This window comes from Babylonia areolata, chromosome 27 (assembly GCF_041734735.1).
Source record: "Babylonia areolata isolate BAREFJ2019XMU chromosome 27, ASM4173473v1, whole genome shotgun sequence".
Taxonomy (NCBI): domain Eukaryota; kingdom Metazoa; phylum Mollusca; class Gastropoda; order Neogastropoda; family Buccinidae; genus Babylonia; species Babylonia areolata.
Genome location: NC_134902.1, coordinates 14408217 through 14432067, shown reverse-complemented (window position 1 = coordinate 14432067; position 23851 = coordinate 14408217). Strand labels below are relative to the sequence as shown.

The window sequence follows — 23851 nt, the reverse complement described above, 5'->3', positions numbered from 1 at the left end:
CTGTACCCACTGTAACTATTAGTATGCATCTGAGACTTGCGCGCGCACATACACACACACACACCATGTCCAGAAATGGATGTAATTTAAAATCCAAGTTCCATGTAAAACATCCATGATACATATTCAGTATTATCACGTTCAATCTGTGTCACATATGAAACAGTACAACTTAACAGACATCTAATTTTATCACATGCAATCCAAACCACCACCAAAAAAGTGAAACTCAACTGCATTATGTTGTAAGTATTATGTCACTTTGCAAACCATTGGATGTTCTCAGTGTTTAAGTGCTCCAGGATTTCCGTTATTAGACTGAAACATGACAGAGCCATGACTGCGCAACAAGATCAGGACTGATCAGGGACAGGACTTCTTGCACCCTATAAACACATGGTGTATTGAACAAATAATGGTACAGTTTTGCTGTTAAAAGATCCGAAGCAGTTGCAGGAAAAAAGTGTAATATCATCATCTTAGATGAATAGACTATAAATAAATAAATGAACGAAGCAGTTGCAGAAGTTCCATCAGCCTAACAATACATGTTGATGAAACACACACCCTGTATACAAACATGTATAAAGAACTAACTAATGGTACAGTTTTGTTGTTACAAGATCCAGTGCAGTGAACTACAGGAGTTTCACATCAGCCTAACATCACATGATGGTGAAACTCACATCAAAGATACAGATTCAGTGATTCATCCACATCAAATCAAAGATCCAATCATGAAACACATCAAGTTACAGAGTCAATCATTCATTCACATCAAATGTAAAGATCCAATCATTCATTCATTCCACAGGCATGGTGCCTGGCCCCTGATGAGGGACAGCCAGAAACAAGAGTATGGAATCATGCAGTGTACCAACATGAGTGGTGCCTGGTTACCTGTTGGCCACAGCAGGGACCAGCTGGTTACCTGTTGGCCACAGACAGGAGCTGGTCACGGATCTTGGACAGGCCATCCAGCATGGTGTCCAGGGTCTCCTTGGACAGTTCCACGTTCACTGTCTGCTGACCTCGGGTCTGGTCGTCCTCCTCCCCACTCTCCACCTGCCCACACAGTGGCTAGGGAATCACAACTATGAGGGACAGGCGCAACAGCTGAGTGGTTAAGTGTTGGTCTTTCAATCTGAGGGTCCCGGGTTCGAATCTCAGTAACGGCGCCTGATAGGTAAAGGGTAGAGATTTTTCCGATCTCCCAGTCAGCATACGTGCAGACCTTGTGCCTGAACCCCCGTCATGTGTATATGCAAGCAAAAGATCAAATACGCATGTTAAAGATCCTGTAATCCATGTCAGCATTCTGTGGGTTATGGAAACAAAAACATACCCAGCAAGCACACCCCTGAAAATGGGAGTATCGCAGCCTACATGACAGGGTAAAGATGGTCATAAACGTAAAAGCCCACTCGTGTACATACAAGTGAACAGGAGAGTTGCAGCCCATGAACGAAGAAGAAGCAGGAAAGAAAACAAGGAGACCAGGTAGAATAGTAGCCAAGTGGCAATGCATCTGCCCAGGAAGCCAGATGATCCAATGGTACAGGATTGAATCCCACATTAGCCAGAACTTTCTCCCCCTCCACAAGACCTTGAGTGGTGGTCTGCACACTAGTTGTTCAGATGAGGTGTTAAACCGAGGTACTGTGTGCAGCATGCACTCAATGCATGTAAAAGAACCCACAGGAACAAAAGGGTTGTTCCTAACAAAATTCTGAAGAACAATTCCACTCATAATGAAAGAAATACACTTGCATGCAGGTTAAAAAAGAAGAGGGGTGAAGGCTTGTGCAGCACTGTGGCAACAAACTCTCCCCAAGGACAGCAGCCCAAATTTCACACAGAGAAATCTGTCGCGACAAAAATCAACCAACTGTCCAGTGATGCCCATGATCCCTGATTTTGTCATATGACTTGGTGCAGTTTGTGCCAATATTACTCCAAGATTAAAACTGTTCCTACATGTTCACATTCAGCTAGCTACAGTCAACTGTCTGTTGTTGTTTTTTGTTGTTGCTTTTTCAGTGGCTTGGTGGTTTTGAAAACTGCATTTTGTAATGAGCACAAGCTGGGGAAGCAAGTCACAAAGCACAAAGAAAACAGTCCTAAAATGTAAATAACAATCAGCCTCCAAAAACAAATGTTGCAGTCAACCTTGGATGTATGCCAATGTGACTGGGGATCTGAGTGTTCCTAAAAAAAATTAAAAGTGTATTCCTAAAAATTTCCTTGACTGTATCCAAAAAGAGATAGATGGGTTGGCATACCTAATCATCTATTTCAGGTGGAAAACTGTGGATCACTGTTTTTCTCACAGAGAAAGAATCTATAATTGCAGTCAGTCAATCATCATCGTCAATGAGACCCAACACATGAATGAAAAAAAAAAAATGAAAAAAAAAGCTGTCATTTGACTATCACACATGTTGATGGCATTCCTTGTCAACTTGCTTTGCACAGAAACATTCCTTTGCTCACAAGCACATCCCTTGTAACAGAATTTATAAAAATAATAGACACAATGAGACCTCTGACTGAGGTTTCCTCTTTTGAAAACAAGTAATGTCAAAATGCAATGCTGGTTTTCTGTTAATCGGCTAAAACTTTTCCTTAACATTCATGCCATACCTGTAAACTGAGGACACAGGTTGGGACAGACATGCGAGCCACGGTGTCCGATGCTGTTTTCACATCCACACGCCAATCAAAATCAGCCAGCTTGGGAAGGGATACTGACAGAGCAAGAAAAAAAAAACAGAAGTTTAAAATCATCAAATTTCATATTTGAACACCACAAAACCTAGTTTACACTGACAACACTGCATAACATCATTATCTGCAGCTAAAGACTTAGCTATTTCTCTCTTTGTTCTATGCTTCACAAGTATTCTGCCTCTTCAAACTTACTTAAGAAAATGTTACACTGTAAAAATGTTAAAAAATCAAATCGATTATCATGATGAGTGCCTAAATAGCAGCCATCAGTCGGCTGTACCCAGGTAGGCAGCCTGTTTTGCAAATGACTCCATGTTTGTAAAGCGCTTAGAGCTTGGTCTCCGGCTGAGAACAGGCGCTATGTAAACATCCACATCATCATCATCATCAAATACAAATTATTAAACTAATAATCATGTACTGACTGGCATGGGCTTCTGGAATATTCAGCATCAATCAAATTCATTAAAAAGTTCCTGATCAAGCAAGGTCAGAATATAGGTCATAATACAGAACACATGTTTGAACATCACTCACATGCACTGATAAATGCTATGCAAGTTGCTGTTAAAAATTGCTCATCTACTATTCATTAACCATAATTAACCACAATTATAATTACAATACTTTCCTCATTCAAAATTTCATTAATTTTTCCCCCTTGACTTTCATGGCTTTTTCTTTCCCTCATCTTACCCCTCCCAATTCCTGTTATATTTTTTAAAAAGTAATTTTATTTTCAAATGACCACCGATCAATGTTCCTAGCTGTAACTTAAATGAAGAGGAAAGTGAAAGAATCTGAAGGGAGCACCTGCAGACCAGGATATCTAGGGTTGGGAAGAGTGCCAAACACAACTCTGAAGCAAGCAAACAGCACGTGCACACACACACACACACACACACACACACATGCACACACATACATACATACATGCACACACACACACACACACACACCAGAAAAGAGATTCAATAAAAGATATCATCTGTGGCTTCTGTAAAACCAGCTGCTGGATGGAGTATGGTGACGCAGGATGTAAAAAAAAAAAAATTAAAAAAAAGTAGCAAAATGATATACTGCAGACTGTGGTAAATGACATTTCATTTCACAAGATCTTTTTTTTTTATTCTTTTTCTTTTTTGTTACAGGCATCATAGTAATAAATATTTATATCCTCACACACTGGTAAGAGCATCACCCTCTTTAATTTGCAGTCTCAGGTCCATGCAGCGCATACATAGTGCATGTCAGTATTTTATGTGTGTGCATACGTGCATGGTTATGTACATGCACATGTACACCACTGCAAACAGTGCAATCTCAAACTGTACAAAAAATTGTTTAAAAAAAATTGTATTCTCCCCTCTGTTTGCATGTAGGTTTGTACACAATCATTACGTCCTTGGACTGAAAGTCTGTCTCATATTTCACGACGCAGGTCTTGTTCTAAGTAGAACTCACGTTGTCAAGTAAGTTACTTACTTCCTGCATCTGAACATATAAATCTATATATAGCACAGTTGCAGTGTGTGTGCACTGCCTTTGCATCTGACCCAAATCCATCCACAGGCACCCGAACATTCTCATTTTGTGCATTACCTAATTATTCGTCTTCCTGTGGCGCGAGAAATCAATAAACATTTTTGGAATCAATGTTTCTGTCATGAATGTTTGTTTTACTCTGTGATAGACAGCCTGTCATTAACCTGGTGCCTGTGTGCTTGTGTGTGCGTAATTTGTGTGTGTGTGTGTGTGTGTGTGTGTGTGTGTGCATATTGTGTGTGTGTGTGTGCATAATTGTGTGTGTGTGTGTGTGCATAATTGTGTGTGTGTGAAAGACAGAGAAAGAATGTGTGTGTGTGTGTGTGTGTGTGTGTGTGTTTGAGAGAGAGAGAGGTGACACTAACCCTGACACTGACAAATTTTACTGCCATTGGCAAAGATACCCTTTAGGCAAGGGGTCATTCGGATGAGACGATAAACTGAGGTCCCGTGTGCAGCATGCACTTAGCACACGTAAGAGAACCCACGGCAACAAAAGGGTTGTTCCTGGCAAAATTCTGTAGAAAATCCACCTGGATAGGAAAAACAAATAAAACTGCATGCATGAAAAAATACAAAAAAATGGGTGGTGCTGTAGTGCAGTGATGCTCTCTCCCTGGGGAGAGCAGCCCAGATTTCACACAGAGAAATCTGTTGTGATTAAAAAAAAAGAGAAATACAAATACAAATACAAACACAGGTGGTTACAATACATACAATACAGTGCGGATAAACATCGGCCAAAATATTTGGCTGAAAATGACACTGACGCATCTCCAAGAGCCAATAATCAGCTATAAACCAAAACAAGCCAGCCAACACTCACACATTTGCTTATAACTACTGTTCCCAAACCCACACGCCAACACACATATCCTCTTGGAGAAAAGAGACAGACAGGCAGGCAGAGAGAGAGAGAGAATGTGAATTAGAATCAGAATCAATTTTGATGTCAATCAAACCTTTACAAGGTTTATGAGACACGCATGGAAAATTACATGTACCACACACAAAAAGCAAAACAAAACAAAATAAGAAGAAGAAAAAGAACACAAGAGATTGAATCACTCCTATGTACTTTGGCATTTTTGGCAGCAGTTACTGACAAATTTTCAAAACAATCCCATAAGTTTGTCTTCCACTAATAGCTGACTGGGTTTAATAATATTTGAATTTTTTTGTGTGAGCATCTGACTGTGTGTGTGTGTGTGACAGAGATAGAAAGAGATGGAATCATGCGTGCGCATGTGTGTGTGTGTGTGTGTGTGTGTGTGTGTGTGTGTGTGACAGAGAGAGAATATGTGTGTGTGTGTGTGTGTGTGTGTGTGTGTGTGTGTGTGTGTGTGTGTGTGTGTGTGTGTGTGTGTGTGTGTGTGACAGAGAGAGAATGTGTGTGTGTGTGTGTGTGTGTGTGTGTGTGTGTGTGTGTGTGTGTGTGTGTGTGTGTGTGAGTGAGAGAGAGAGCATGTGACAGAGAGAGAATGAGTGAATGTGTGTGTGTGTGTGTGTGTGACAGAGAGAGAATGAGTGAATGTGTGTGTGTGTGTGTGTGTGTGTGTGTGTGTGTGTGTGTGTGTGTGTGTGTGTGTGTGTGTGTGTGTGTGTGTGTGTGTGCATGTGTGTGTGTGTGTCACGGTGTGTGAACAAGCGTGTCATAAAGAGAGAAAGATTCAAGATTCGAACATTGGCGGCGGAAGCTGTTCAAAACGAAGGTAGAACTGAGGTAAATTAACAACTTTTCATTCACAGCCCCCCCAACCCCCCACCCCACGACAAAGACTGAACTGAAGTTGACCCCAACAGACGGCATGGTACGTGGGGACAAAGAGCTGACTGCACGAGGACTGGGATAGTCCAGACACAGGAGGAGGGGGACGTCGGCCGGAGAAGGCGGGGGAGCCGGAGGGGTAGGGGTTGGGGGGGACTAGGCAGGTGCTGACAACCGGGGTCACCAGCCAGCTAGCAAGCTGTTAGCGCTTTCTTTCTTTTCTTTTTTTCTTTTTTAATTTTTTATTTTATTTGAAGGGGTGGACCGGGGCGAATGGGGGTGGGGTGGGGGAGGGTGGGATACGCCCGGCCGGTTCCACCACCCAGTTCGAACATTATACACGGTGTTGCTCCCCCGGGTTCACCAAGTGGAAGTGCAACTGACCAGCAATTAGTACGACTTCGGACCACACTTCAAGTAAACACATATCATACCTCCCACCCACCCACCCACCTACCGTGGGTGTCTTCCTTGTCTTCCAAGGCCACTCTAACATGTATATCAGAATTAATCCATCACTCACTGAAAAACACTCCCCACCCATGATCCGATCAACGATGACTGGGTTGGGAAAAAAAAACACACACCGTTCAATAGCTTGACTGAACTGTATGTGAACATGCTGACAGGAGGTAAAGACTGACTATGATCACCCATCCCTTTCACTGACACCCTCGCTCAGTAAATATCCTCACTCTCACTTTAAAGAAGCAAGCAAGCAAGCGAGCGAGCGAGCGAGCACACACACACACACACACACACACACACACACACACTGGCACAAACACACACACTAAAACTATGTTCCAATAAAACTCAGCATGCTGAACTCAAGACCTTCAGAATAAGAACATAGGTTCCATTGAGACTATCGATTCTACTGACCATTATAACCATCATAACCAGTTGGAGGGTGGTGCTGTGGGGGAGTGACTACAATCATGGGTGTACTGAAGGGAGAGGGCGGAAGGTTTTAAGATTCCACACATGTAGGTTATTTGCTTGGCGGCTTACAAAGTCGGCCGGATGGAGTGGGAGTGGGACTACCCTGTAATTAAGTTCAGCAATGGAACTTTTACACACATGCACAAGCGGTGTGTGTGTGTGTGTGTGTGAGAGAGAGAGAGAGAGAGAGAGAGACTCGGGGAGACGGAGAGAGAGAGACTCGTGGGGAGAGGGAGAGAGAGACTCGGGGAGACGGAGAGAGAGAGAGAGAGACTCGGGGAGAGAGAGAGAGAGACTCGGGGAGAGAGAGAGAGAGACTCGGGGAGACGGAGAGAGAGAGACTCGTGGGGAGAGGGAGAGAGAGACTCGGGGAGACGGAGAGAGAGAGAGAGAGAGAGAGAGAGAGACTCGGGGAGAGAGAGAGAGACTCGGGGAGACGGAGAGAGAGAGAGAGAGAGAGAGAGAGAGAGAGAGAGAGTGCGTGTTATACTGTATGGCAAATGATTTATTTATAAAAAGTGTGGTTTTGTTCTGACAGTGTTTTCAACCCTGGTGTGGCCTACATCAGTGGTCGTAGACAGGATATGATACGTATATCAATAGACTGACGGCGGGGCTTTCTTCTTTTGTTTTAGTCATCACTGAAAAATCCACCAGTGGATCAACAACTCGGGCTCTTTTTCTCTAAACGTACGCACTCGTGTGCAATGACACACACCAGCACAAGCGCGCGCGCGCACACACACACACACACACACACAAACTGGGTACACAGCACAGTATTGTACATTCATCAGCGCACACGGCGTACGCGGCGTACATGTACGCACACATACTCACACAAAAGCGCGCTCGAGCCACTCACACATATATGAAACACACTGGTTTACATACACATTCTTTTAAGCAATTAACCTTTCACCTCCATGTGTGTGTAGTCAATATAGTGTTATATATAGATCCCCTCCCCATACCAAGGTTCCGGGATGGCAATCCCCGTCGGCTATATCACCTGAGACGCGGTGAACGTCGTCATCAAACCCGAATGTAACTGAAAATCCCACCCCATCCCTCCACACCACCGTCTATACGTTTTAATTTGACTTGAAGCCGAAAGGCAAAAAAGTGAAGACCACACACACACACACACACACACCTCTCTCTCTCTCTTCACTGAATAGTTTATAGTCACGGTTCTGACAAAAACTGATCACATAAAAGTCACGTGAAAAGACATAAATCTGAAGACAAACATAACTCTCTCTCTCTCTCTCTCTCTCTAATAAACCGTTTATGTACTTTAATTTCACAACGAGGATACACCTGTATACCTCCCATGTCACTAATAAGGGCTATTCAGCGAATGACATCCAAAAGTTTCAGTGTCAGTGTCTCTCTCGATCCACTCTTCGTTGTTCTGATAAAAACTTGGGGTGGGGGTCACCACAAAGTGTCATCGTTGCAAGCGCCTGTGTCAGAAACGTATCAACATGCGTCTGCCTGGCTGCACGCTACTGCAAGTTTTTCCTTGTAAACCAAGGAACAGTCTCCACCACGTTTGAATTTAAAATGTCTGTCTGCGAATTCGGTAACCCGGATCCTCTTGCCGACTCTTGTTGATTGCACTGATGTCTCTCCCCGCCCTCGTTCTGTGTAACGTGTGTCGTAATTTACACCCTACCCCTCTCCCAGCAGCCTATAAAGTGTAATGAATACTGTTGATGAAATGGTGGGAAATGCTACGTGAAAAGGAAACAATTAAATAAGATACTGCGCTTTATTATTATATGCCTTTGCCTTTTTCTGTTTGTTCATTGTTGTTGTTGTTGCTGTAGATGTGTGTAAGACATGGTTTTAATTATAAAACTGACGGTGAATACCCACATCAACTATTTTGGTGTGTGTCAAATGTGTGTCGTGTGTGTGTGTGTGTGTATGTGTGTCAAGTGCGTGTGTGTTGTGTGTATGTGTGTGTGTGTATGATCGTATGCCTGAACTGTTGCCAATGTGTTTGTGTGTGTGTGTGTGTGTGTGTGTGTGTGTGTGTGTATAAGACGCAGTACCCTAACCAGCACCGAAAGACCCAACAATATACATTATATTGTCTTCGCCTGCACTAAACGTTTGCGGGTGACTCAGATGAGGTAAATGTCACAGCTACTACAACCATGATAGATGAGGATAAAATAAAGAGTTGACTGCGTTGAGTTGGTGGTACGTGCATGCGGTTAAATTTTGTTTGTTTTTATAGTGCGAACAGTTACTGTACATTTTCTCTCTCTCTCCCCCTCTCTCACTTAAAGGTAGTATAGGAAATAAAGTTACAATTATATTTGCCGGTTTCCAAAGTAAACTTTTCCCTGGCACGATCAGAGCCACATGAAGGCCAACGCTTCGTGCCGTGCCATCGATCAACGCCGCAAATCCAAACCGTGACCCGCTGAAGAAGAACCCCCACTAGCTCTTCCCTCCTTTCTCCCTTGGAGGAAAAAGGGTTCCACAGGCGTCTGATATCGAAAATCACTTGAAATATATCACCCACATGACCCGACGTTGTTTTATATTTAAAAACAACAGTTTTACCAGTGCTCTACCATAAAGGAAATCGAAAATGGGAACTTTTTTTCTATTAATTGTACATGGCGTTTTATCTTATTTTTTTTTAATAATTAAAAACACATTATGTTATCTTTGTTGTTTTCTTTGGGTTTTTTCTTGGTTTTTCATCATAAAAATCATCGTAATCATTATCCCGAGAAAAATAAACTACGTTAATTTCCTATCACATAAACTGGAGAACAATGTTAATTCAAAGAATGTGAGAAATTGAACGAATTTCCCTTTTTGTTCTGCAATCATTCTTGTTACAAGCAAAAGAAAAAAAAAAAACCCACTGTGACCATTATGCCAGGAATACAACTGCACCTATTAATTTAGCGGAAACGGAATTAATCAATCTATCCTCAGCCACAGGAATATCTCGGGTATTTCCACCCATGCATGCAGCCTTCTTTAGATAACTTGTTGCTCATGCTCCCTGTGTTCAACTTTGGCTGTGCAGATGAACCAGTTGTTCGTAAAACAACTTTTTACCATCAAATATAATACACTTTAACAATGTATAAAGAGCCAGATAATCCAGCAAGCACAGTGTAAAAGTCTTGCCTTCATTATTATCACTCTAGACTTTGCTGATCTATCTGCTGCAACAATCCAGACCCTCAGTTTCTTTTTTCAGTTCTTTCAGTTCTCATCCAACGGAAAGCATATATAAACGTGAAGGGGTGAATAATGCTTAAACACACACGCACACACACACAGTCTCTCTCTTTCTCCCGTGACAATCAAGTGTACGCGCGTGAACAACACGCATACAAACTTAAGAAGTGACTTTATAGCAATTGTCACTTATTGCTACGATCTGGTGCCTGTTGTCTACTATGGCATCGATCGTATCCCCCTCCTCCCTGTTAACTCCTTTCTTGATGTAAACATTAAAAATAAAAAATCAGTAACTATAAAACTCTTGATTGCAATCTTGGTTTCACCACTCCAGGGGTTATCGTGTTTGATTTGAATAAGTGTTACTGAAATATAAGACTAGTGCTTTGTTCAGATAGAAAAAAAAAAGAAGAAAAAAAGGAGGTACGGGGTATTCATTTATTGCGTATTTTGTGTTCCTTTTCCCGGCGCCTGTGACCGTTCGTTTGCAGCATGTGGCAGCACCGCCACTACAGCACGCCAAACCAGCGAGGTCTTTGTTCTTCCCGGTTTGAATTCTCGGTACAACGACCTTGCCCTTTTCCCTCCACACCTCCTCCCCATCTATTTCAATCTTGGCGGCAAACTTTCGCTGCCCCCTGCCACCGCCTCCGCACTCCAATCAGAAAACTCTCACCCTCGGGTCACTTGCATAATTGTAAACGATAAAGGTCAAACCGTCTCCCGGTAGTTTTCCGCAGGAAAGACGGAGAAGGGCGGGAAAATGGGAGGGAGGAAGGGCCTGTAAGTGCGGGGGAGGAAGAGTGTGGATTGGGGGGAAAGGGGAGATGTCGCCGATTTCGACTTATTCAGGTGTCTAGAATTTGCAGCACCTCCCAACCATCATTACAAAGCTGTACAAAGCCTCCCTTCTTTGTGCTAACGTCTGACCCAGATAACACACGACAGGGGGTCGTTCGCAAAGCTGGATGGTGGACCTGTATTCAGGTTTTGTTTCTTTGCGGACGAGTCCATTTCATGAGCGCTATAATCATTCCAAAGAGGCTCGTTTTAAAACAGGTTTTTCGATGCCTGGTGTGGAAACCTTGGTGAGAAAAAAACAAACAAACAACACACACACATACACACACACACACACAACAGCATACGAGATCTGTGCTTTGACATGTTAGAAACGACATGGTACAACTTGAAACCGTTTATCGACATGACAATCTAATTATCAGGGACAGTCCGTGAATATGACACGTATTAAATGTTTGTATACGAGACAATGTGAACACGGTCGTTTATCGAATTAATTATGACTGACACGGCCAAATTATCGACTTAATTTTGACTGACACGGCTAAACCATTTGCGTTTCTGATTCGGCATTAAAAAAAATGAAATAAAGAGTGGGGGAAAAAAAGTTATTGCCTGTCGGCGGTCTAACGAGGTAAAGCACTTTTAGTTAAATATAATCATTATACTTATGGAAGGCCCTTAAGGCCTGACCAGCGCAAAAGGTCAATGCGTAGATCAGGCAACTGGCTCGCCCCCCCCCCCCCCCCACCCTTCCTCCACCTCCCCCATCCAACCCTCCCCTTAAAAAAGATAAAAATAAAAAAATTAAAAAAACAGTTGTGATCAATCCACATGCTTTTGACGCTTCCTTAAACGGGAAACTGAGCTGCACACCTTCATAATTATGTTGTATTCGAGGTGTTAGTGGTCTGTTAGGTCCTCTGCCCCTATAGTTAACTCTCCTGCTAAGTTTTGTCAACAGTCAACAATCAACCACTGAACATATGGCATCCCAACGCCTGTCAATCATGTTACAACAGCGGAAATAATAGGGGAAATAACAAGGGAAATAATAGGGGAATAATACAAAAACAAACAAAACAAAACAAAACCACACACACACATTTCACTGCACATAGTACCAATCTGTTGACCGCTATTTTCTTGTGTTGTCCATTGTTGGAAATCGGCTATCTTCATATACGTTTGACGAGTGTGTTTGTTTATTAATATTATTCATGTACGTTTGATGAGTGTGTTTGTCTATCTGGCTACCAAAAAGACTGGATGATAACAGGTATTAGAACAGTCATCACTGCGATCAGCTCCTCAATACACTTTCTTGACAATAAAATGCCCCGGGCTATGTCCCCCCCTCCCACCCCACCCCCCACCTCCACTCCCCTCCCTCACCAACCCCCACCAAATGTGTAGTAGATCAGCCAAAAAATGTTAACACTGGAAACGCCACACTGGCATGTAGTCTACAGTAACTTATATGCTCAATGTACCCAGTATCTGTTTTTAGGGGAGTACAAGATAATGAACCATCATTAACAACAACGCACATTGCACACTGTATTCATTCGACGCGGACAAATGTACATAAATATTCAGTTATTTACTAATTCATAAGAAGCTGACATGACAACAGCAGACGTGCGCACACTAAACACACGCGCGCGCTTTGAAGTCCGTTATAACAGACACAACTGATCGAAGGAAGAGAGCAGGAGTTGGGGACTGGGGGTGGGGACAACTCTGAGCTTCCTACTTCCCCATGAACCCAATCTCATCAGAACGAGCGAGTTCTGTCATAAATGGACTGCCAGCTTAGATCACTTCAGTCCTTGCTTCGACACCCCCCCACCTCCCCCACCCTAAGCCTCCTCCCTTCTTTCCTTCCACCACCACCATCTCCACGAGACTAAGAGGAAAGGATGGAATCAATCTGCAACTCGCTCCAAGCTCAGCTGTCAGTGGCAGCCGCCAGGAAATCAATACATGGGCCCAGAAAGGTGAAAGGTTCAAGCCAGCTCTGCGGGGCCGGTTGAACGAGAGGTTAGCACGATGTCGGCGAGTATCGACTGAGCTGACAAACCCCCTCCAGGCAGCAAGCACCCCCAAGCTGTGTGTAGTACGGTCTTCATCCGTACCCTTTTTCTTCTTCTTCGTCTTCTTCTTCTGCCTACACAGGTTTTAGAACATGGATGCTTGTTCCAAAGTGTTGTTTTTTTTCCCTCATAAAGTGGTAAAAACAAAACTTTAGAAAAAAAGGCATTAAAAAGATAAGTGAAGAGGCAAAAAAGTAATTATAAAAATAAAATGAAATATATAAATACGCAATAAGCAACGACCAAAAAAAAACAACCCCAAACAACAACAACAACAACAACAAAAAAACACCTAAAATACAAAAAAACCCTACCACTTAATCAATAATCAGTATTTACTGGTGATGGTGAAAACAGAAGAAGAAAAGCACAGGGAAAAAAACACACCGACTGATTTAAAGTAACGAAACTGCAGATCAACTGATCACCAAGCGGGAACTTAGCTCAGAGAAAATGAAAGCAATATAACAAACACACCAACAAAATAACAGCAGAAAAATGTGGACGTTTCTGATACAGAGGGAGAGAGACTCCAGAAACAGAGCGTGTGTACCACTGTATGTAATTCATCTGAATATTTCACCTCAGACGTGAACTTCAAACCTTGGAGAACAAAAGACAAAGAGGTGATGCAATGCATCCACAGTTGCCTTACTCCTTAAATCTTTAGCTTCTCCATCCAAAATCGAATTTTGCAATGACAGAAAGAGAGAGACAGAGGAGTGGGAGGTTTGAGAGGAGGTATGTTATGCACTCCAGAAAATGTTCAATGATTACCAAAGTTTAGTTTCTAAAATCATATGTACAGCATTCGACCACTCTTCCCCGAATGAAAGTGTAATGACTTAATAAGATAATAATGAAAATATTTATAAAAACAATAACAACAACAACATCAAAACAAAGGTTGAAAGGACATATCCAGTGTATAAGGTCTCTTTCCTGGTTGAAAACAAAGAAATGGTACAAACTAAATCTGAGCATCACGCTTTTATTGATTGATCCTAGCAGTACAAATTGAGTGAATAATGTAAGGCCACGAAGCTCAAAGTGGCCCACAACACAGGATACGGGTGGAACAAACACAATTGACAGCTTGGGGGCCGGGATGGGGAGGGTTGGCGGGGGGAGGACGGTATTGCTGGACCGACAGCTGCCGGCTGGTATAGAGGATGTGCTGGATTTAGGGGTGTCACGGCGGCTTCCTTTTGCTGGCTTTATCGATCTCCCTCGTTTCATAGCTCGTCAACTCGTTGACAAAAGCACATCTCTCAGTGCATCTACGAATGTGCAAATCACTGTGTGTGTGTGTGTGTGTGTGTGAGCGTCAGAGAAAGAAAGAAAGAGAGAGAGCGAGAGTGAGTGTGTGTGTGTGTGTGTCTGGACAGAGGAATTGCAATCAGTGTAATTTCGACTCTTTCGGTATAACAATTCTTAATCTGTTGTAGTGAGGTCTTTCATAAATGCTTTAAGGATAAGACTTGTTATGTTTGACTCAGAAAAAAAAGAAGACAAGGGACATAAAAACAACAACAACAGCAACATAAAAAAACAAAAAAACCGTACATGGAAGACCAACAATACGCATAGATCATCTAAAAGGCACGAAACGGAAGAATGTCAAGATGGTGCTACCGTCTTGTTTCCTTGACGGCTGTTCCGGGCACAGTTTTCCTGGTTAACTGTTCAACGAAAACTGGATATTTTAATTTGTGGGTGTCATTAATTATGCTTTCAGTCACAACTTGACAATGGGGAAAAAAAAAAAGAAAGAAAAAAAAAGGCTCAATGGTACAACACCCACCCGGCTGATGCCGACAACGGTATACATGAATTATTAGGAGTCCAGAGAAGTACCTATTTCATCAGCAAAAGGCCATGCTGGGGCGTTCGTGGTCTGATGACTGATGAGTTGATTGACCCCCTCCTCCACCTTCAACCATCACCTTCCTCCTTCCAGCTGGTACGCGGATCTATTCATGACTTAACCCCAAAGTTATGTTCAAGCTAATATCAATGCACATGATGTAACACTGATGCGTGTTAAAAATCTCTTTCTGTCTGCGTTTGGAACTAAGGTTATAGAACCAAAAACATATCCAGCATGCACAGCCTCAGAACATAAACCATGCATGGCTGCATAAACAGTGGGTGGAAACGATTATACACGCATATAACGTAAAAGCGTTAGAATGCACTTTTAAATGTTGCAGCTCAGTTCATAAGTCGAAAGAGTTTAGGTCTACCGTTAAGAACAGGCAGGTTTCCCTGGCAACTAAGACAGCTCAAAACCAATGATCCCAGTCAATCACTCTGACGTCACAGCTTAAAACTACAGAACAGCAATGAACAAACATGAACGGTTTTCTCGCCTGTTGCTGACAGTGAAAAATACGACTCCTCTGGTAACCTGGCTCTGCAGTGGGCTACGTGTGTGGGCGATTCATGCTGGGATACTGAAGCTGGAAATCTCATCTTTCCCATTTACCGTATCATTCATTCTGATTACTGGAACTCGTGACTGAGACAATGGATTGGATGTGTTACCATGGTTTCAAGTTCTAAAACTGTCAGCATGCGTCATGTCGCACAACGAACGTCGGCATTAACAATGACAAAGCCGCAACGTACCAATGCTGTACCGTACTCATTTGAATGATCTTGTCATTAACAAGTGCGTGAATTGTGTAAATCGAGAATGTACAGAGCATCGAGCTGCACTTTTACAAACTAAACGCTATATAAGTATGATTTATTACTGTTATTCATTAGGATGTGAATTGGTAGGTAATAAGAGTAAATAATGCATGTTCAACAGTTTAACATTGACAAGAAATAACAAGATCTTTTTCTCACCACCCTCATTTCTCTTTCACACACACACACACACACACACACACTGAACTGCATTAACACTCAAAATATATCCGATCAATGTGAAAACTTTTTGGAGTGCCTACAAGAACGAGATCGGCCTATAACTGAGTCAAAGATTTACCCATTATATTATTAAATAACTCTATGCAGAAACCTGTCAGATCATGTGTGGGTACACAGAAAGTTCTCCTTGGTGAAGGCAAAATGCATGCAGTGTCATTTCAGTGCACACGGCAATTTTAAGCTTTAAAAAATGAAATAAAAAGAGAAGGTTTTTAAACGACCAAAAAGCGTGGAAGACAAAGGCCTTCGTGTTGAAACACGATGAGCGCGTGCGCGGTCTCGGGCTGCCATCCCACCCTCACTCCCGTCCCCCTCCCAGGAATACCAGTGTCAATGCCCAGCTGTATTTTAATGTCAGTGGCGTCGAGCGCGGGGCTGAGAAACTGGTTTTCACCAGTTACACGCCGAAACGGATGCACAGTGGAGTGAGACGGGAAATACCGCCTGCATGTGATAACAGCGTGAGGGTATAGTGGGTGACAACGAATACAACGACAAGGAAGGCTAACTGCATACAAAAGGACGCCAGCTAGCTACTCTTTTAGCAACCACTACGGGCGAACTAAACCCCGCCACCATGTTAAAACTCTCATTTAATAGACTTAAAAAATGAATACTGAGTTATTTATTAAGTATATATGAATAATAGCCCATGAAATGTTGACTAATGTAAAATTACAACACACACACACAAACACATACACGTACACACATAAAGGGGCATTCACGCGCACGTGCACACACACACCGTCGCACGCTTAAACACACACGTGCGTAGGCACATGAGAATCGAACTTGGTAAATCAATCGGCATTTATAAAATCCTTTCGTGCTAACAACAGAAAATACACACACACACACACACACACACACACCTGTATATGCACAAGAGAATCTAACTTGGTAAATCAATCAGCATTTATTACATGATATCCTTTCGTGCTAACAACAGAAAACAAACACACACACACACACACACACACACACACACCGGTGGTCCTAACGAGTTGTTTCAAACTATTGATTTTCAGCGAAGTCATATGGAAAACACCAGAAATAAAATATCAAAACAAAGCAAGCCTTAGGTAGTATAGTGTTTGTTTACAAAAAGCGAAACAGCACAAACTGCGCGAAATTTCAACGTCTGACCGACGAAACACAAGACTACAGTTTTCTTCTCTTCAAAAAAGAAGAAGAAAAGGAACAACCCCTACACAGCTTCATCTCATGAAACAGACGTTATGGCTTGGAAGAGGAAAGTCACCAAACTTTAGGTGCACGTAAAACATCATACAGCCTACAGTTTTCTTCTCGAACTAGTTAAAAAAAAAATTTTTTTTTAAAGCATCCGGAAGCCTTTTACACTTTCATCTCATGAAACAAAGCTGTATGTGTTGGTAGAGGAGACCCACCGAACTTCCCTGTACGTTGTGAAGCGGTCAGTAAAACCCGTCAGGTATTCACCCCCTGTCTAACCTCCTCCCCGACCCCCGGCCCCCCACCTCCCTTCCGCCTCCTTCCACCTCTTCATCTCGATACTCTTTTCTCGTGAGCTGGGACATAATGCGTTTTAGTCTTATACTCTCGTAAAAAGCTCCAGGAGATCCAGGATACAGTCATTATCTATTATGGTTAAAAAGGTACTTTTGTGGGACAACCGTTTTTGTCGCAGAGATTAACTTGGATCGCTTTTCATAAATAAATTACAACTGGTTTAATATATTTTCTCAAATATATTTCCTATTCTTATTATAATCTATATGGCTGTTGCTATAGCAGCTTAGGGTTCGTGTCTTTATCCACTCCCAGATATTTTTTCCTTCTTTTTTCTTTCTTTTTCTTACAACATTTTCCTTGCAACGCTTTAATTCCCTTACAACTGTACTTCCTCACACTCCACACGCCCCGTTTTTTGTGGGTTTTTTTGTTTGTTTGTTTTTGTTTTTGTTTTTTTGTTTTTTACATCACGATTTGCATTGAAAATACATGATTTGTTTGTCTCATCTTTTGTGATTGTTTATTTGGGAATCTTTCAACTCACAAATAATTATTTCCGTTTTTTAAGTCGCACATCTCGTGATCAATTTCCGGTCATCTAGAATGATTTCAAAAGGAAAATTAATACAAGCAATGCTTAACCCAGGCCACAGAACCTTTCTCTTTTTATCAAACACACGCACTCTCTCTCTCTCTCTCTCTTCCTCCCTCTCTCTCTTGCATATAGATGTGTTTATTTACCAGGCAATGTATCCTATTTACGCACGTCGTTATAAACGACACAAACACACATACACATCACCTCCAACCACCACCACCACCTAACAAAAGCGCGTGCGAGCGTGTGTCATTCCTACAGTTAAGTGCGTCCCACTCCCAGATTCCCCACCCCATCGTCCCTCCTACCCCCCTTGTGGAGCAACCTTCCCCAATTTTAACCCGTTGCCAAGACGACGCACATCGAGAACATCTTGAAGTGCACGTGGAGCCATTGCACACTTGAACTGACATTTCTGAGCACTGCGACCAGTCAGCCACAGGCGCTGGAAAATCACTGCTTCATCACCGAGAAACGACAGAACATTGGAACAAAAGGCAAAAAATTCACTTTGTTTTTATTTTTTTTAAAGATCTTTTAATTGATTTTTCATATGCCTTTCTTGCTGAAAAATACAAGGGTACATTTCAAAAAAGTACAGATATGTAGCTTGAAAAGGAAATTTTCTATCTAAAATTACGTTTAAATAACATACTTACCGTGACCCAACTAGTGCAAACTCCGGCAGGGGTCTGACATTCCTGTCCTATAGCTTTAAACTTCTTTTTTTTTCAAACGTGATCTTCAATTTGTGTGTTCAAGTTTCGTACAGATGAAGTAAAACAGCAGTGTGTGTGTGCGTGCGCGCACGCGTGCGCGCGCGCGCGTGTGTGTGTGTGTGTGTGTGTGTGTGTGTGCGCGCGCGCGCACGCGTGCGTGTGTGTGTGTGTGTGTCTATATACATGTGCCGTGGAATTCGGCTTCAGCATCCAGAAGTCTGGCCTTGTGCCATGTGTGTGTGTGTGTGTTTGTGTGAGAGAGACAGACAGACAGACTGACAGAGCACGCACACACGCAAACACATACAGAGAAAACTAAGACACCAGTTGATGTTCCCATCAGGCGCCTGTGACTAAGGAGGACAAGGCACAAAGAACGGGGAACAGAAAGCTCTGGAGGCGGGCGCCCCGCCAATACAACCAGGCAACCTGTCAGGTCCTCAGTAAACAAGGGATGGGCCTCTGTGTGGAAGGGGATTCAATACCGAAGTTACCCCTCACCCCACCCCACCCCACCCCATCCCCTCCCCTCCTCCTCGGCCACAGAAAGGGAGAACCAGGGGCTATCTGATCCCCCAAATGCCCTGTACGCTGGGGTGCCTTGTACTCACGCCCCTTCCCCTGTACACAGAGAGGGAGGAAGTGAAGGCACGGTCTTTGTTGTGCCTCGGGAGATAGTGCTGTCTTTGTAGTGACTACCATTCGGCAAACCCTGACAGGCTGGATGGGGGTCATTCATTCACACGATCTTTTGGACTACTTTAAACCTCCTTCCATCCAAATCCACCACTTCCCCTGTGGTCAAGTTTCACCTGTCCGTCTTGGTTTTCAGTATTGCATGTAACATTCGGCCCGTTAACATTCCCCTTCCTCCACACCCCCATAGCTGACACCCTTCATCCTCCCCTCCCGGCACAGGCACACTGTCATTTGAAAGTTATCTCCTGTCATTCCTGAGCTGTCTCCCTTCCCACCCACTCCTCTCTGAATCATTCAAGCCCACACTGACACAGATACTGACACACACTCGCTCTTCCTTACCTAAACACCAGCCTCCTTTTGAGTGAGCAGCCTCTTTTCTACTTTGCTGTTATATTGTGATGTGAACTTGATCTTCTTATGAAGCACTACTTACTTTGATAATGTACTAACTTCTGTTCACAGCAAACATTGGGCACTAAAGTGTAAACAAAATACATGGATTTTTCTGGTACTAATACATATATGCAATGCTCAAATAAGCTCACTTTCCAACAACTTTCTGTCTCTCTCCATCACACAAAGACCGTTTTTTGGGCCATGACAATAAAAATTCAAGTGTCAAACGTTTAAGTGTCAAATGTCTAGTGTCAAGCATCTTTCCATAATACACACATGTAATTCTGGTTTGTAACAGTGTCACTGATGCTGTGTAGAATAAAAGATTTGTTATCTGGTTGAGGCTTTGTGTTTAGTCTTTTTTCAATTTTTTTAAAATCTATTCATTTATAATCCCTCATCTTCTGATCTTCACATAATTATATAAAAAAATAAAAAGTATATCCAACTATGTCTCTAAATGCCTGCGAAAATAAAATAAAATAGAAAAATAATCAACATAAAACCAAAAATTCAACTACACCCTTGATCCATCTCAACATCCTATGAGTAACAACGGCAAAACATGAACAAGGACACACAAATAAATTATGACACCACAAAAATACTGGGTTACCATGAGCACCAACTGCTTGTGATTTCCAGTCAGCCATGTTGTCAATGATGATTTTGCCAATCAGGTCGCGCAGATTTTTATGGAAACCATCTGTAGGACAACATGTCACTAATGTAACATTCCTAACTGCAGAAAAAAGTATGAGAAAGAGACAGAGACAGAGACAGAAAGACAGCAACAGACAGAAACAATGACTGAGACAAGAGTATGTGTATGTGTGCAGGTTTAAAATGATTTTTTGACTGCCCATGTATGCGACTATTCCAACCAATGGCAAAGAAACACTGGCTATTGATTCCACAAAACAGCTAAATTTGAGGTATCAAAATTCTCCTTATGATTAAAAAACAGTGGCAATTCATTCATCAAAATAATGATTTAAAAGTTACTGAAGTGTTTGAATTTGAAAAGTCAGGAGTAATAATAATATGGGAAGCCTTGCAGTGCCAGTTCAAATAAACATTTAAAACATCTCTGACTATACAAACATGGAAATGATTTAAAATCAGTTACCTGGGAACAAGGCCACAATATCATGTGGATCTGTAGAACCCTGGAATACTGCCTGTTTCAGGATGGAACCCAGACTCTTGACAAACTGGTGGGGGTAAAGGAAAAGACTTACTCTGAGACAGTGCAATATATGTGACCATTTTAAATGAAAAATCTAAACATTATGGCATCACATACGAGAGTAAAATTTAAGCATATTTCTTTTTAAAAATGTGTACATTGTAGTTGTGGAAATTTTCATTGTGTATGGTGATGAAAAAGAGAGGAAAAAAATGAATCTGGCTTCATGCCAGACCAAATCATTATAAAGCAGAATACCCTTTTATATGTGGATTTCTCTTAAATTCTGGGCTGGTTCTCTCTCACTCAACATAACATCTTGAGATCAGCTGAATCAGCAGCAGTGCAGGTTCTCCACTGGTGTATGGCCTCTTGGCAACCAAATGATAATGTTCGTTATGAATTGCAAGCACAAAGACTGTGGCAGAAAAAACCTGGCATGGCTGTGCACGGGGGTAAAATGGTACTTCACATCATTTGGAGAACTCAGACCCCTGCCAGAGTCTGCACTAGTGGGTCACAGTTAAGTATGTGGAATTAAAACAAAGTTTCTAAGAGCAGATTAAAAAGAAGAAAAAATAAGTGAACTTACAATTTCAGCCTGAGTCTGGGTCAGTTTTAGAGTTTGCTGACAGTGACTGAGAAGTGAATCAGGAATCTGTATACTGTTTCTGTTCACAGCACTGAACACATCACGGCATACCTTGACCACTTCTGTTTTGGAAGATGCCTGGAAGAACCACAAGGTTTGTAAAACATCTAGTAATAACAGATTACACACACATACACACACACACACACACATATATATATATATATATATATATATCACAGATTGGCATAAGCTTACAGATGGGCCAACAGCATGGTGAGAACTGTATGATCAATGGTTTTTCCATTGCAATGGGAAGTCATTTTCAGCTTCAGTCTTTTGTGAAGGTATATGACTCTCAAACTAGGAGGCAAGATTGTACTGGCTCTTAGTGCTGCAGCCGTGTTTAACTTGGGCAAGACCCCCCTCCATAGTAATCAAATTCTAGCCCAGATAGTTAGGACAGCAGTTGCCTCCTCTGATGCACACAGTCAGACATGACTGACTATATATGTACACACATATATTTCAGTTTCAAGGTGGTGTCAGTGTGTTTGGACAAATCCTCATACACTACACCACATCTGCTAGGCAGATGCCTGACAGCAACATAACCCAAGGCACTTGTCAGGCCTTGAGTGCATGCTTATATGTTTGTGTACCTATCAGTGTGGATTTCTTTTTCCATAATTTTGCCAGAGGACAACATTCTCGTTGCCATGTGTTCTTTTTCAGTGTGCCAAGTGTGTGCTGCACATGGGACCTCAGTTTATTGTTTCATCTGAAAGACTAGATGCTCAGTTTGATTTTCCAGTCAAACTTGGGAGAAAGGGTAAGAGTGGGATTTGAACCCATACCCTCACAGACTCTCTGTATTGGCAGCTGAGCGTCTTAACCATTCTGCCACCTTCCTCCTTATCTCTCTCTCTCTCTCTATATATATATATACACACACACACACACACACACACACATATATATATATATACACACACATACATATATATACACATATATATATTTACATATATCTTTATTTATCAATCTCTCTGACCAAGACAAGAGCATCAGAAACTGAGAAAGTTAAAAAAATATATATATAAGCAAATCTAGCACTGCAGGACTGATGACACATATTCAAACTATAAATGTTTGCACTCATTTTCACAAAGAACTTTTTATTTGAATACCATAAAGAAATATATGACAGTGTAACATCGTAACTGTATGATGAAAAGTCACCTAAATGGTTACAGAATTCTGGATTAACTTCTCAGCTGGACTTTACAATACATTCTAAAGAAAATGGGAAAATGGGTGTTGAGGTGGCGCAGATTTATGGATGAAAGGTTTTGAAAAACATCCAGTTTGACTAAGTAGTGGCATTCCATAAAACTCATGCCTGGCAGACACAGGCTTGCATTCCAAACAAAAATATGGAATAGATAATTAATAATCAGAATAATTTCCTCTTCAAATGAGCGTTGTGTGTCTGTGGAAGAGTTAAGTTACTCTATGTGTTTGCTGGGATTTTCTCATGCAAAAAATGTGGAAAAACATATTCAAGTCAGTGATACAGCCAGGGTGATGATTTTAATACTGGGACATTAATACAATTCAGGCTTCAGATAATTCAGTTTCATTTGGATCCCCTGAACATGTGGTGAATGGCAGCGGAGTGAGAATGGTGGCAAGACTAGATTTGTAAAGTCTTTGCTATGGTCATTGTCACAATATAACAACAAACCAGTTATTGGCGAGGGGGTGTGACCAACCCTCATCACTACAGCAAAACAAGCCTCTCATACAGCAATATGAGACCATTTATGCCGTGATGAAATGAAACAAATATATCCAAAAGTACCTTTAGCAGACATTCTAGGCTGCCGAAATCACATGTCATTGTAAAGAAAATAAACGCATACAATTGTCTCTAAAAAGTCGTCTGCGCTCGTCGAAGTGTGACCGGAACTGGATTTGGCTACCACAAACTTTCCGATCAATTTCGAGATTGACCGAAAAGACCCGACGTATCTTCGGCACTTTCCGCTTCTCTTTGCCGCCAAATTCAATGACATCATAGAGTAATGCGCATGCGCTGCATTCAT

General features: G+C 42.0%; 1 protein-coding gene across 2 annotated transcripts; it reads right to left on the bottom strand.

Annotated features, from left to right (window-relative positions):
* Positions 1–68: 68 nt before the first annotated feature.
* On the bottom strand, positions 69–23851 carry LOC143301110 (COMM domain-containing protein 9-like). 2 transcript variants are annotated; one of them, XM_076615161.1, is made up of 6 exons: positions 23669–23851; positions 21744–21881; positions 21092–21176; positions 20579–20668; positions 2644–2747; positions 69–1065 (listed from the first exon to the last, which is right to left on the bottom strand). In XM_076615161.1, exons 1-6 carry the CDS (start codon positions 23849–23851, stop codon positions 928–930), a joined length of 738 nt encoding a protein of 245 aa, XP_076471276.1. In that variant the 3' UTR covers positions 69–927. The 2 variants fall into 2 exon arrangements, with proteins under 2 accessions (XP_076471276.1, XP_076471277.1); XM_076615162.1 differs by having other exon boundaries at positions 23608–23758.

Excerpts from the sequence above, each read along its gene's own strand:
- LOC143301110 (XM_076615161.1), bottom strand. The coding sequence starts at position 23,851 with ATGAATGCAGCGCATGCGCATTACTCTATGATGTCATTGAATTTGGCG. Across the intron at positions 20,669-21,091 it reads TATTGTGGCCTTGTTCCCAG|ATGGTTTCCATAAAAATCTG; the intron begins GTAACTGATTTT and ends GTTGTCCTACAG. Across the intron at positions 1,066-2,643 it reads CCTGTGTCCTCAGTTTACAG|GTGGAGAGTGGGGAGGAGGA; the intron begins GTATGGCATGAA and ends CTGTGTGGGCAG.